The sequence below is a fragment of the Canis aureus genome, chromosome 6 (assembly GCF_053574225.1).
Source record: "Canis aureus isolate CA01 chromosome 6, VMU_Caureus_v.1.0, whole genome shotgun sequence".
In the NCBI taxonomy this organism is placed as follows: domain Eukaryota; kingdom Metazoa; phylum Chordata; class Mammalia; order Carnivora; family Canidae; genus Canis; species Canis aureus.
The window spans coordinates 40904731-40917568 of NC_135616.1; the positions used below are offsets into that span (position 1 = coordinate 40904731).

A 12838-nucleotide genomic window follows, 5' to 3' on the forward strand; every position below is an offset into this window, starting at 1 on the left:
TTTTGAAATCTCCCTTTTCCTTACCTCCCCCAACTCCCAGGTATATAAGCAGCCACCCCTCACAGGCCCGGGGCAGCAGCTCTTCCCGCCCACGGGTCCCATCCCTGGGCTTTAATAAAACCATCATTTTGCACCAAAGATGTCTCAAGAATTCTTTCTTGGTCGGCTCCAGACTGCACCTATATTCCAAAACTTCAGCAGCAGCATGCTCAGCCCTATAACGCAGGCAAGGTTAAGTAGATAGCAGGCGCTGACAGTACGCTAAGCACATTTTAGCTAGAAGTGAGACAAAGCAAGTAGATGTCCCTGCCAGGAGAAATGGAGTCCAGGACTTGAGACATCAGGCCGGAAGGTGCCTTGAGCCTGAGAGGCCATATACAAGCCAGCGGGGGTGGAGGGGGAGGTCCGTGGTTCTGAGGATTGTGAGGGGACCAGAGAGATGCTTGGAACATGTTTGATGAAAATATAGAAAGTTGCAGGCACAGAAAGTGACCATGTGTGTGAGCAGCAAGGACCGAAGGGAGAGGATCCTTGAGAGCAGAGGGACATGACCTCGTGTTCTCTGCTTCCATATTTCTGATGCTTTGGTATCTGGGGCTTCTCTGATCTGTCCCTTGCAGGGTCAGCACGTTCCCAGAGAGAGCAAATAACTTGCCTTTGAACTCAACCTTGGGCCTTAGACCAACTGTCCAGATTCCACCCACCTCCTTTCATCAGCCTCTACTGTCCCTTGCCCTAAGTGACCCCAGGGCCGGGTCCTAGACAACCAGACCCTCCTATAACACTAGACAACCAGACCCTCCTATAACACAGAGCCACCGAAATTATTCAAACTAGGCAACCCTAAACTTGTTCAACTTGCCCGTCCTGCTTCACCTGTTCCTCCCTCTGAAAGCCACGTGAAGGCTCTGGGCCAGACTTTCCCGTTCCCCTTGCTCCCCCATATCCCTAGCGTGGGCGGCCTGGTACACCCTTCCCTCGGGGGTGCAGGTGGCAAAGGCTTCATCCAAGGGGTTGTCTCTGTGTCTGTTGTCATACAGTGCCTGATTAATACAAAATCTCAGGCACATTTAAAAACAGAAGATAAAGAGAGAATCAGGGACAATGGAAACGTCATCGGCACATAGTGACTATTCAGTATATTAGAGCTATGGTTATCATTCTTTGGATGCCCCAAATCAGATGCATTTTCTCTCCTCCTATGCCAGCTGGAGCCTCTTCCTGTCGCTCTCACCTCCCTCAATGGCACGTGGGTCATCCTGACACAGGAAATGAAGGCAAAAGAAAAAATTAAGTTTCCTTACTGCCCACAGCCCACTGACAAGTCCTTGAAACAGGCAGGGTGACCTTCCTGCCTCAGCTGCCTTGATTAATACTTGGCTAAGAGCAGGGCACTTGGGTGGCTCAGTGGTTAAGCATCTGGCTTTGGCTCAGGTTGTGATCCTGGGGTCCTGGGATCGAGTCCCACATCGAGCTCCTCGCAGGGAGCCTGCTGCTCCTTCTGCCTATGTCTCTGCCTTTCTGTGTCTCTCACAAATAAATAAAATCTTACCAAATAAATAATTGGCTAAGGGCAAGAGACAATCCTAGCTTTATCCTCCCGGATCCTGTGAGTCTACTTGAACATATAAAAATTTTTGGTAGCTTTATCTCTAAACCTCAGGATACATGTTGGCAATCATCTCCCAACCACATGACCTGCTGATACTCATCTGAAGGGTCTCACGACTCAGGTTTTATTAGACGGTAATAAACAGCTAGCCCCCTCAGGTCCTGGGAACCCTGCTTCCAAACTCCTTAGAGACTCACCCCCTCCCTAACTCCCTCCTGACCTTAAAGTATGTAACGGGCCACCCCTCATGACCCCAGCAGCTCTCTCTGCCCACAGGTCCTGTGCCCAAGCTTTCATAAAACTACCTTTTTGCACCAAAGATGTTTCAAGAACTCCTTGGCCTTCGGTTCCAGACTTCAAGTTTGTGCGACAATGTGGTCTTCATCTTCTCCAGAACCGTATTGCTAGCTCCCAGTCCTTAAGTATTGTCAGTTTGTTTCAGTCCTGTCAATTTCAACAATTGTTTAAGGCTGCATTTCTCTTTTCTGCTCTAATTCAGATTCAAAGTCTTATCTTCCTTTGACCACTACACCATCCTCCTAACTGGCACCCCTCCACACCAGCTCTCTGCCTTCCAATCTGGTCTCCAGACTTATTTCCCCAAGCACACAATGGAGCGAGTCTCTACCTCCAAATGCTCCCAACTGCCCACAGCAATGGTTGTCACGTGTCTACAGACTCGGTTTTAGAGAAGCTGCCTTAGGGAACCAGAGGGAAATTGAACAGGTGCGTCCTGGGCTGTCTACCTGGTTTTACTGGAAAAGACTTGTCTTAGGGTTCTTGAAAGATTTTCACTGTAAAAACAGGATCTCACAACTGTATCAGTCTGAGTCCAATGAAGAGAGAGAAACAAGACCCTAATTTGAACAGGGAGACATGAATATCATTCTGTGGGAGTGTGTGAGCAAAATGACCTCCAAAGGCCAAAGGAGATGGGAGATGGAAATCAAAGGCTGACAAGTCCAGCTGGGTGAGAACTGGTTTATTAAGGGTCCTTTGGGAGGAAGCAGGTCCTGGGCGTCTACCAGAAAAGATCTCCACATCCCACCTGCCTGGGGACCTGCTTTTACAGCCCCGGGGATCTGCTTTTACAGGCTAGGCGTACACGGGGGACCCTCAGGGGCTCAAGAATCAGTGTGTGTCACAGTTAGATCTCCTGGCCCATAAAAGACGAGTGTATCGAGGGTGCAGGGAAGGGTATGGTTAACTTGAGGGAAAGAATGGGGTGGGCACTGAGCTCCAGGAAGTGTCTGGGCACAGCGGCCATCGTGGCGGATTTGTTCAGGACAGCGGCAGTCCATTTCACACAAACACCAAGATTTCATGACCAGAGCAGGGATGGGAATGTGACCCTGTCTAGTCAGCAGCAAAGAGGACTCTATAGGCTGCAGCACAGCAAATATAAGGAGCAGCACAGCCTTTGATACAGGAGGCTGAGATATAGCTTCCAAGGAAGGGGGTCCCTTAGGGCTGAAGCCCAGACCTTGCTGGAGGGCAAAGCAGTGGCTCGGGGGGGTGGCGGGCCATCGCTGGGGGGCTGTGCTGCAACCTGTTCTGGGAGACGCTGGGGGAGGCTGACAACCACTGGTCCCAAGGAGCCTGCGAGGCCAGCACACTGAAGCCATCGAGTAACCCCTTACCTGTTTCAACGGCTCTCCAGAAAGGAAAAACATTTCAAGGGCCCAGATTTGTCTATGAAGCAGGTGAGAAGAGTGATTTGGGGGCTCAGGGGAAATACACTGAAAACTGGAGAAGCATTCTAAAGGGATTCAAAACCAAAGTCATCTGCAGCCCTGTGTGCACACACACTCCTTCACCTGCCAGCCAACCACCTACTTCATGCTCTGCTTTGCACACTCTGCTAATGGCAGGATCCAGGAAATTCGACTTTTCTGTCCAAGTATGCAACGTTAGCAAGACTGGATGTGAGGAGGCAGAAGGCCAGCCTGCCGGCTCAGTGAGGGCAGTTCGGCAGATCCCTGTGGCCACCAATGCTGCAGCCTGGTCCCCAGCCTGACGGTGGGAAACATTATTTATCTGGGTGTCCTCCCAGCAACTTATTCATTTAGCCACTAATAAACACTTGCTGAATTGAAGGTTAGTGGGCTATCTTTCCATAGTGTCAAAACTTTAAATGAATAAGAAAGCATCTAATGGGGCAGCCCTGGTGGCTCAGCAGTTTACCGCCCCCTTCAGTCCAGGGTGTGATCCTGGAGACCCGGGATAGAGTCCCATGTCAGGCTCCCTGCATGGGGCCTGCTTCTCTGTCTGCCTGTGTCTCTGTCTCTGTCTCTCTCTCTCTCTAGGTCTCTCATGAATAAATAAATAAAATCTAAAAAAAAAAAAAAAAAAAAAAAGCAAGCATCTAATGATAGCATTTCAGGCATTGGGTATGACCAGGAACTTAGTGGTCACAGGATGGGTCTTAAAAAAGATACTTAAAGAACAAAGTTGTAAGCCACACTTCGTGATTTCAAAATTTGTTATAAAACATTGTGGACTGTGAGACTAGTAGAGAGATAGATATACGGGAACCTGGGGGCTCAGGCGGTGAAGCATCTGCCTTTGGCTCAGATCATGATCCTGGGTTCCTGGGATCAAGTCTTACATCAGGCTCCCTAATCAGCGGGGAGTCTGCTTCTCTCTCTCTCCCTGCCTCTCCCACCGTTCATGCCATGATTTCTCTCTCTCTCAAATAAAATTAAAAAAAAAAATTAATCTAAAAAAAAAAGACATAAGACATACAGCCTGTGGGGAATAGGGGAGAGCACCCAAAAATTAACCCTCATACATACAGTCAAATGATCTCTGCCAAGGCTGCCAAGACCAGTCAATGGAGAAAGGGCAGCCACTTCAACAGAGTGCAGGGAACAAACGAACATATGCAGAGGATGGAAGTTGGACCCCTTCTCATGTCATATACAGAAATGAACTCAAAATGGATCAGAGACCTAAATGAAAGATCTAAAACTCTAATTTTCCTTTAAAAAATCATGGAGGAAAAATCATGATGTTGGATTTGACAATAGTTTTGTGCATATGACACCAGAGCACAAGCAACAGAAGAAAAAACAGACATGGGACAATGCCACACTTGAAAACTTCTGTGCATCTAAGGACACAATCAGCAGGGTGGAAAGGCAACCTACAGAAAGGGAGAAGTGATTTGCAAATCACGTATCTGCTAAGAGGTTAATATACAAAATATACAAATAAGTCATACAACTCAACAACAACAAAACAAAGAGTCCAGTAAAAACTGAGCGCCCAGGTGGCTCAGTTGGTTGAACGTCTGACTCTTGGTTTCAGTTCAGGTCATAATTTGTAGGTTGTAGGATCCAGCCCTGCACTGGGCTCTGTGGTCAGTGAGGAGTCTGCTTGAAATTCTCTCTCCCTCTCAAATAAATAAATAAATAAAATCTTAAAAAAAAAAAACTGGGCAAAGGACTTGAACTGACTTTTTTCAGAGATGACACAGATGGCCAACAAGCATGTGAAAAGATGCTCAACATCACTAATAATTTGGGAAATGCAAATCAAAACTGATGTGGAGAACAAAAGTAAAAGAAATATAGAAAAAAATTAAATTTCCTTGCAACTTACGGCCCATTGGCAAATCCTTGAGACAGGTTGGGTGAGTTTTCTCTGTGAGTTCAGCTGCCTCGATGTTCAAACTTTGCTAAGGGTAATCTTAGCCTGATCCCCAGGATCTTGTAAGTCCTCTTTAACAGATAAAAATCCTTTTGGAAACCTTATCTCTGGTCCTCCCCAAGATACATGTTGGCAATCACCCCACAAGCATATGGCCCCGATACACATCCAAAGGTCTCATAACTCAGGTTTTATTAGATGGTAATAAATGACAGCCAGCCCCACAGCGTCCTGGAAACTTTTGGTGGTTCCTCAAAAAATTAAAAATAGAGGGATCCCTGGGTGGCGCAGCGGTTTAGCGCCTGCCTTTGGCCCGGGGCGCGATCCTGGAGACCCGGGATCGAGTCCCACGTCGGGCTCCCGGTGCATGGAGCCTGCCTCTCCCTCTGCCTGTGTCTCTGCCTCTCTCTCTCTCTCTCTCTCTGTGTGTGTGACTATCATAAATAAAAATTTAAAAAAAAAATAGAGCTACTGTATGACCTAGGAATCCCAATGCTGTGAATGTCTCCAAGGGAATATCATACAGCCCTTAAAAATGGGGGAGACTCTGACACACACTACAACACAGGTGAACTTTGAGGACATTATGCTCAGTGAAATAAGCCAGACACACAAAGAACCAAATTCTAATATGATTTAGATGAGGTATCCAGAGTAGTCAAATTCATAGCAACAGAAAGTGGAAGTGTGGCAGCCAAGGGTGGGGGGCAGCAGAGAATGCGGAGTTGTTTAATGGGTGTAGAGTTTCAGTTTTGCAAGATGAAAGACTTCTGGAATTGATTGCACAACAGTGTGAATATATTTACACTTCGAAATGGTCAAGATGCTCAATTATTTTTGTTTTTGATTTTTTAAGATGGTTAGTTTTGTTAATTTTTTTATAATTAAAAAAGAAAAACAGGGATCCCTGGGTGGCGCAGTGGTTTGGCGCCTGCCTTTGGCCCAGGGTGCGATCCTGGAGACCCGGGATCAAGTCCCACGTTGGGCTCCCGGTGCATGGAGCTTGCTTCTCCCTCTGCCTGTGTCTCTGCCTCTCTCTCTCTCTCTCTCTTTGTGTGACTATCATAAAAATAAATTTAAAAAAATTTAAAAAAAAAAGAAAAACATAGCTAATTACAATCTGTAGAAACTCTCAAGCCTCTTTTTAGTTAGTCTATGAGCTCATTATTCGTTCTCTGGATATTATAAACCTGCTAACCAACAGGAGAAACAATGTCTGGTTAGGGTTTCCTCTTTTTCATATATAAAGGCCTTTCTCCTATGGAGGTGCCATAGCTCAGATCACCCTTCACCACACCTGACTGCGCCCAACACACAGGAAGGCAAGTGGATAAGGGGGACCAAAATAGTGCACATAACATACAGTCTCTACATTATAGTAATTTGACTTGAACATCTTTAATCAGAGGAATGCAAAACTCGACTTTTTGGTGTATCTGCTTATCCTCATATTTGTGAGATGAAAGAAGGAAGGTATGCTATTCCCTCATGTAAACACGAAACTAGAAACACACAGATCTTGAGATGCATACTTGCATCCTACACTAGAGATCACTATCTTGCAAAGGTCCTACAGTACGTGGCTGGCAAAAACCTTCACGTAGAACCCAGAACTCCTGAAAGTTCAAGTATTTATGTTAGTTACAAGTATTTTTGTTGTTGTTTGGAAATAATCTTCAAAGCATTGATTCTAATAATTGAAACAAAGAAACCGTGTGTTTTGAAATTTTCTCTACTAAAAGAAATGTGTAGGGAATACAAGGACACCAGATATCCATAAACAGAGGATAGTTTGAATGAGCTCACTGGCAGGAAGTGGCTTATATTGTTTCCAAAGTTGTACTGGTTGTGCAGATGAGTGGTCAGCCTGCCCTAGGTTAACTGGTTAACCACAGATGGAGAGATAAGGGAATAGGAAGGCTTTTTCATGTACCCATTTCAAGCAAAACTATATGAAACTAGTGGATTTACAGAACAAATTAAGTTAGGGAGTAACGATTCACTTTTTAAAGGATTTTCTATGGGTTTCTTTTAGGAGAGTTGCCATAATGTATTTAAGGCATAGTTTCATTTAAAGAAATCCAATTTCAATCCAGTCTATTAAGAAAGTATCAGTTTTGGGGGCGTCTGATAGCTCAGTCAGTTGTGGTTTTGGTTCAGGTAGTGATCTTAGGGTTGTGGGATTGAAACCAGTTAGGGTCTCTGTGCTCAGCAGGGAGTCTGCTTGAAGATTCTCTCCCTCTACCCCTCCTCACCCCTGCTTTCACGCGCGTGCACACATACACACACACACTCTCTCTCAAATAAATAAATGAATCTTTAAAAGAAATCAAACTTGAATGAGGTTTCATCTCAGACCAAACTGTAATAGGTTTCATGAAGAGAGAGCAATATCCTAAGTAGAAAAGGGAACTTACAATCTATCGTGACAATGAACAAACATTTCATAAATTTGCAAATGTATCAGAAACATTGAGGCATAAAGCATTTAGGGAATGCTAAACATGGTGGGGGCAGAAAAACTAAAGAAATAACTCCAAAGGGTTTCAGTGTGCAACAAGATAGACAAGTGACCAGTTGTTTACAAGCCAGTGAAGGGGCAAAGAATGTCAATTCTTTTTTTAAAAAATGTTTAATTTAAATTCAGTTAGTTAACATATAGTTTATTATTTCTTTTAAGGGTAGAATTTAGTGATTCAGCAGTTGCATACAACACCCAGAACAGGGACACCTGGGTGGCTCAGCAGTTGAGCATCTGCCTTTGGCCCAGGGCATGATCCCAGGGTCCCTGGATCGAGTCCCACATCGGGCTCCCTGCACGGAGCCTGCTTCTCCCTCCGCCTGTTTCTGCCTTTCTCTCTCTCTCTCTGTCTCTCATGAATAAATAAATAAAATCTTAAAAAAAAAAAAAAAAAGAAAAAACACCCCACACTCATTACATCACGTGCCCTCCTTACTACTCATCACTTGGAAGTGTGCCCACTCTGACCCACAACCCTCCAAGTGTCACCCCCCGACCCCATTAATCTTGCTTGAGTTGTCCCCTTGCCTTAGCCCCTTCTCACTCTTAGCTTTTCCTGCAATTTCTGCATCTATGACATAACCCTTAGGTTCCAAACCAGAGCTGCAAAAAAAGGGACACACTGGAGACTTTAAGACCCAGGGCTAAGAAAACAAAGCTTCAAGATTCAGTCATCTGTGCACCCTGATCTTTGTTATGGGATATGATGAGGATACAAAAACCCAGAAATACTGTTACCTTAAAAATAAAAGTTAGTCACTTTACCTGCGAAAGTGGAATAGCAGAGAATGGCAGTTTGGGACCTGCGAGCTATGGCAAGACCATAGACAAGTCCAACCAACAAAGGAGACGAACATTGTTTTATGGGCAAAGAGGAGGAGGCTGGGAGGGGTTGTTCTGAAGCAAAGTCCACTGGAGAAAAGGCAGAGTTGAGGGTGATGGTGACTTGTCACTGGCTGAGCTGCAGGGGTGCTCACTTCTTGCGGGAGTTGTAGCGCCCATCTTTCCCATTGGGGCCTGGAGTTCAGGATTCTTCCTGGTTGAGGGTTCTTCTGTTGGGTTTGACACTGACCCTGAGTCATGGGGCTGCCTCTTTCAGCCTCCCCTTCTGCACTCAGAATCCACCTTGGTGACCTTTCCCTTTACGGACTTTCACAAATAGTACCTCCAAAAAGTTTTTATTCTGAAATAATTGCTAGATAGTACAAGTCTACTCTTCATCCAGATTCACCACTTGTTAACAGTTATCATATTTGCTTTATTACTCTCATTCTCTATGGAGCTATTAAGATCAAATTGAGATATGCCCCTTCACCCCTAAATATTTCAATATGTATTTTCTGAGAACAAGGACATTCTCTGACAAGAGCACAATAAAATTATCCAAATCAAAAGATGTAATATGATCACAATATTATCTAATACATAATCCACATTCAAATTTTGCCAATTGTCACAATAATGTTGTTTTTAGGTATTTTTCCTAATCCAGGATCATCCATGACTGCAATTACCTTCCCTTCTCAGTCTCTCCTAACCTGCCACGAATCTCCATTCCTTGTCTTTCATGACAATGTTTTTGAGGAGCATGGAACAATCAGCCAGATTGGCCCATTTCAAAATAACGGTTATGCTTCCTTTTTTTTTTTCAGGAATACTATCTTGTGTCACTTCTTTTGAGGATATCATATCAGGAGGTACGTGGTGTCCATTCCTCTCAAAACGCTGGATATTAATGTTAATGATTTGATTATGGTAGTGTCCACCAAATTTCTCTATTGCAAACTTTTTATTTTTGCAAGTAATATGCAATTTGTAGGGAGTTATTTTGAGACCACCTAAATATTACGTTCCACCTACCTTTACTTTCTCCTTTTAGCATTTTTTTGAGGACTCTTGCCTCAATCAATTCTCTATTGAGACACACCCTGTCCCCCACCCCACTAATCCTCTGCCTGCCCAGGATTTACTACCCCAGCAGGACCTCCCCCTCCATCCCCCTCCCTGTCCCCACAGCAGGCTGCCTCTTGCTCTCCCATCCCTCACCAGGACCCCACCCCCCCCAACGCAGGATGCCTCTCCCTCCTCCCACCCTGCCCCCCCCAACCAGGACACCTCTCCCTCTGCATCCCCCAGCAGGCCCTCCCCCCTATCTTGTCCCCACAGCAGGCTGCCTCTCGCTCTCCCATCCCTCTCCCTCCGCCCCCCCCCCAAGCAGGACGCTTCTCCCCCTGCATCCCCCAGCAGGACCTCCCCCCTCACCTCGTCCCCACAGCAGGCTGCCTCTAGCTCTCCCATCCCTCACCAGGACCCCGGCCCCCGCCAACGCAGGATGCCTCTCCCTCCTCTCACCCTGCCCTCCCCCAAGCAGGACGCTTCTCCCCCTGCATCCCCCAGCAGGACCTCCCCCCACCTCGTCCCCACAGCAGGCTGCCTCTCGCTCTCCCATCCCTCTCCCTCCGCCCCCCCCAAGCAGGACGCTTCTCCCCCTGCATCCCCCAGCAGGACCTCCCCCCCCACCTCGTCCCCACAGCAGGCTGCCTCTCGCTCTCCCATCCCTCTCCCTCCGCCCCCCCCCCCAAGCAGGACGCTTCTCCCCCTGCATCCCCCAGCAGGACCTCCCCCCCCACCTCGTCCCCACAGCAGGCTGCCTCTCGCTCTCCCATCCCTCTCCCTCCGCCCCCCCCAAGCAGGACGCTTCTCCCCCTGCATCCCCCAGCAGGACCTCCCCCCACACCTCGTCCCCACAGCAGGCTGCCTCTCGCTCTCCCATCCCTCTCCCTCCGCCCCCCCCCCCAAGCAGGACGCTTCTCCCCCTGCATCCCCCAGCAGGACCTCCCCCCCCACCTCGTCCCCACAGCAGGCTGCCTCTCGCTCTCCCATCCCTCTCCCTCCGCCCCCCCCAAGCAGGACGCTTCTCCCCCTGCATCCCCCAGCAGGACCCTCCCCTCCCCCCGCCCCACTCCCGGCCCCCGGAGCCCCGCGCACCGCCCCGTGCCGCCCCCCCACCCCCACCCCAATGCTGCCCTGTGGGTCTGGCCTCTTGCATTCAGCACGGTGTTTCCCAGGTCCATCCGCCCGGTGGCCCTGATGAGTACTCACTCCCCGCCGTCCGCCTGAAGGGACCGCCCGACTGCACCGGCGACCACGCGCTGCCCACGTCGCGTCCACACTCGCCAGGCAACACTACTCCCCGCCCGCGTCAGGAGGCGCGCCCAGAAAGCCGCCCCCGCGGGCTGCACTCGGGCAGGCAGGGCTCCCTCGGCCTCCGGTCCTTGCCGGCCTCGGGTCGGAGGGCTTCCAAAGGCCCCGTTCCCGGGACGGAGGAGGCCCGGCCACCCCGCCACCCCGCCACCCCGCCACCCCGACCGCGGACCCCGAGACCCGCTCGCGCCGCCTTGCTCCGCGCAGACCCCGCCCCCTCGGCGGCCCCGCCCCCCGCGGCCCGGGGCGGAAGTGACGCACCGGAAGCGGCCCTGGTCCCCTTGCAGTGGGGGGAAGGAATCAAACCCCCAAGATGGCGGCGGCGTCGGAGGAGCGGATGGCTGAGGAAGGAGGCGGCGGCCACGGCGACGGCGGCCCCTCTTCGGCCGTCGGCTCTGCCCAGCGACTGCCCCCCCCGCCCCCGCCCCCGGCCCCTCAGCCGGGCTCCCAGGCGCCCCCAGCCCCGGCGCTGGCTCCCGACCAGCTGCCTCAAAACAACACGCTGGTGGCGCTGCCCATCGTAGCCATCGAGAACATCCTCAGCTTTATGTCCTACGACGAAATTAGCCAGCTCCGCCTGGTGAGGCCCCCGCGGGACCCCCGCCGCCCCCTCCGCCGGCCGCGGTCTGGGGAGGGGCGGAGCGGGGAGCGCGTCCCCAGGGGAGGGAGCCACAGCCGGCTCCAGTACGCGGGGTGCCGGCGCCGGGCGGCGGAGGCGTCCCCTTCCTGCCGCGGGGCTGGGGGCTCGCCGCCCCCGCCGGGAGCCGGGCGTCCCAGCGCCGGCCCGCGGCTCCGGTCGCCCCTTGGGTGCTCCGGCGCCCAGCCCCGCGGCCCGGCCGGCCAGGTTCGGTGGGTCGGCAGGAAGCGCGCACTGTGCCCAGCCTGGCCCCCCGCAGCCCCGGACCCAGGTCTCCCTGTCGGAGGAGATGGAGAAGGGTCGGCGAGGCCTCCCCACACCCGGGGGGCCCGGGGGCCCGGGGGGCGTGAGCTCCGGGGGGGGGCCCGCTCCCCAGGTGACCCGTAACGTAGAGCCCACCGAGAGCGCGTCCGGCTCGGCCTCGCCCGGCACTCCGCCCTCGGGGAGCACCTCGCCCCTGGACAGGGTTGGTTTCTCTCGCAGTTCGTGTTCTAACTAGTGACTTAACGCCCACCCGCCAGCTTCAAATCTCAGGAGTTGAGTGGCTTCCAGGACGGACCGACGAGCCGGTGGGCTTCGACCTCGCCCCCTCCCCCCACCCCCGCCTTCCCTGGAGGGGGTGACGAACCGCTTGGTTCTGGGACGTGTTTTGCTTCCTGTCGGGGAATTTATCTTTAAGTGGGAAGGAAATCGAAGGAGGTGGACATGTTGGAGAGATCGCAAACCGATTCTGTGTAGGAGCTAAATCTGTGCGGGGATTGTTTTTAAGAGGACAAAGACGTATTTCTGAATGTACAGCGTACAGCATTTTCCCCTTCACGGGCCACACTCTGGGTGTACACTTGCAGTTTTAACGGGATGATAATTGCGCTTTTGAAAGGGAACCATACTTTTTAAAGAAAGTTTATAAATTCTGGCACAAACTGATGACCCAAGGTTTTTTTTTTTTCCAGTAAACCCAGCGGTTCTGCCCCTCCACCCCCGACCCCCCAGTCTGCAAGAATGGAAGATTCTTCGGTGGAAAAGTCATATTTCAAAATTGATTGTCCCTGAATTCCCATACATGTCATCCTAGAATTCCATATAGAATCTTAAATGTTCTTTCCGGTGTTTATAAAGGATGGTCTTTGATCGAGGTTCATGGTGTCTGGAAACTGGGCATAACATTTGATTGGATTGAGCCTCAGTCAGACAATGGCTTTTGTAAAGCTTG

General features: G+C 50.3%; 1 protein-coding gene and 1 long non-coding RNA gene across 3 annotated transcripts in view; one reads left to right on the top strand and one right to left on the bottom strand.

The window, feature by feature from the left end:
* The window catches only part of LOC144315919 (uncharacterized), a 34116-nt gene extending 22916 nt beyond the window's left edge, over window positions 1-11200 (bottom strand). For both annotated transcript variants that reach the window (XR_013381655.1, XR_013381654.1), the window contains exon 1: window positions 10887-11200. This is a non-coding gene — a long non-coding RNA (uncharacterized LOC144315919). The remainder of the gene's footprint in view (window positions 1-10886) is intronic.
* A 76-nt stretch (window positions 11201-11276) lies between these two features.
* The window catches only part of FBXO28 (F-box protein 28), a 33572-nt gene continuing 32010 nt past the window's right edge, over window positions 11277-12838 (top strand). Inside the window, exon 1 of the mRNA XM_077901249.1 lies at window positions 11277-11568. Within this exon, the coding sequence (XP_077757375.1) occupies window positions 11302-11568 (267 nt within the window). The 5' untranslated portion in view covers window positions 11277-11301. The remainder of the gene's footprint in view (window positions 11569-12838) is intronic.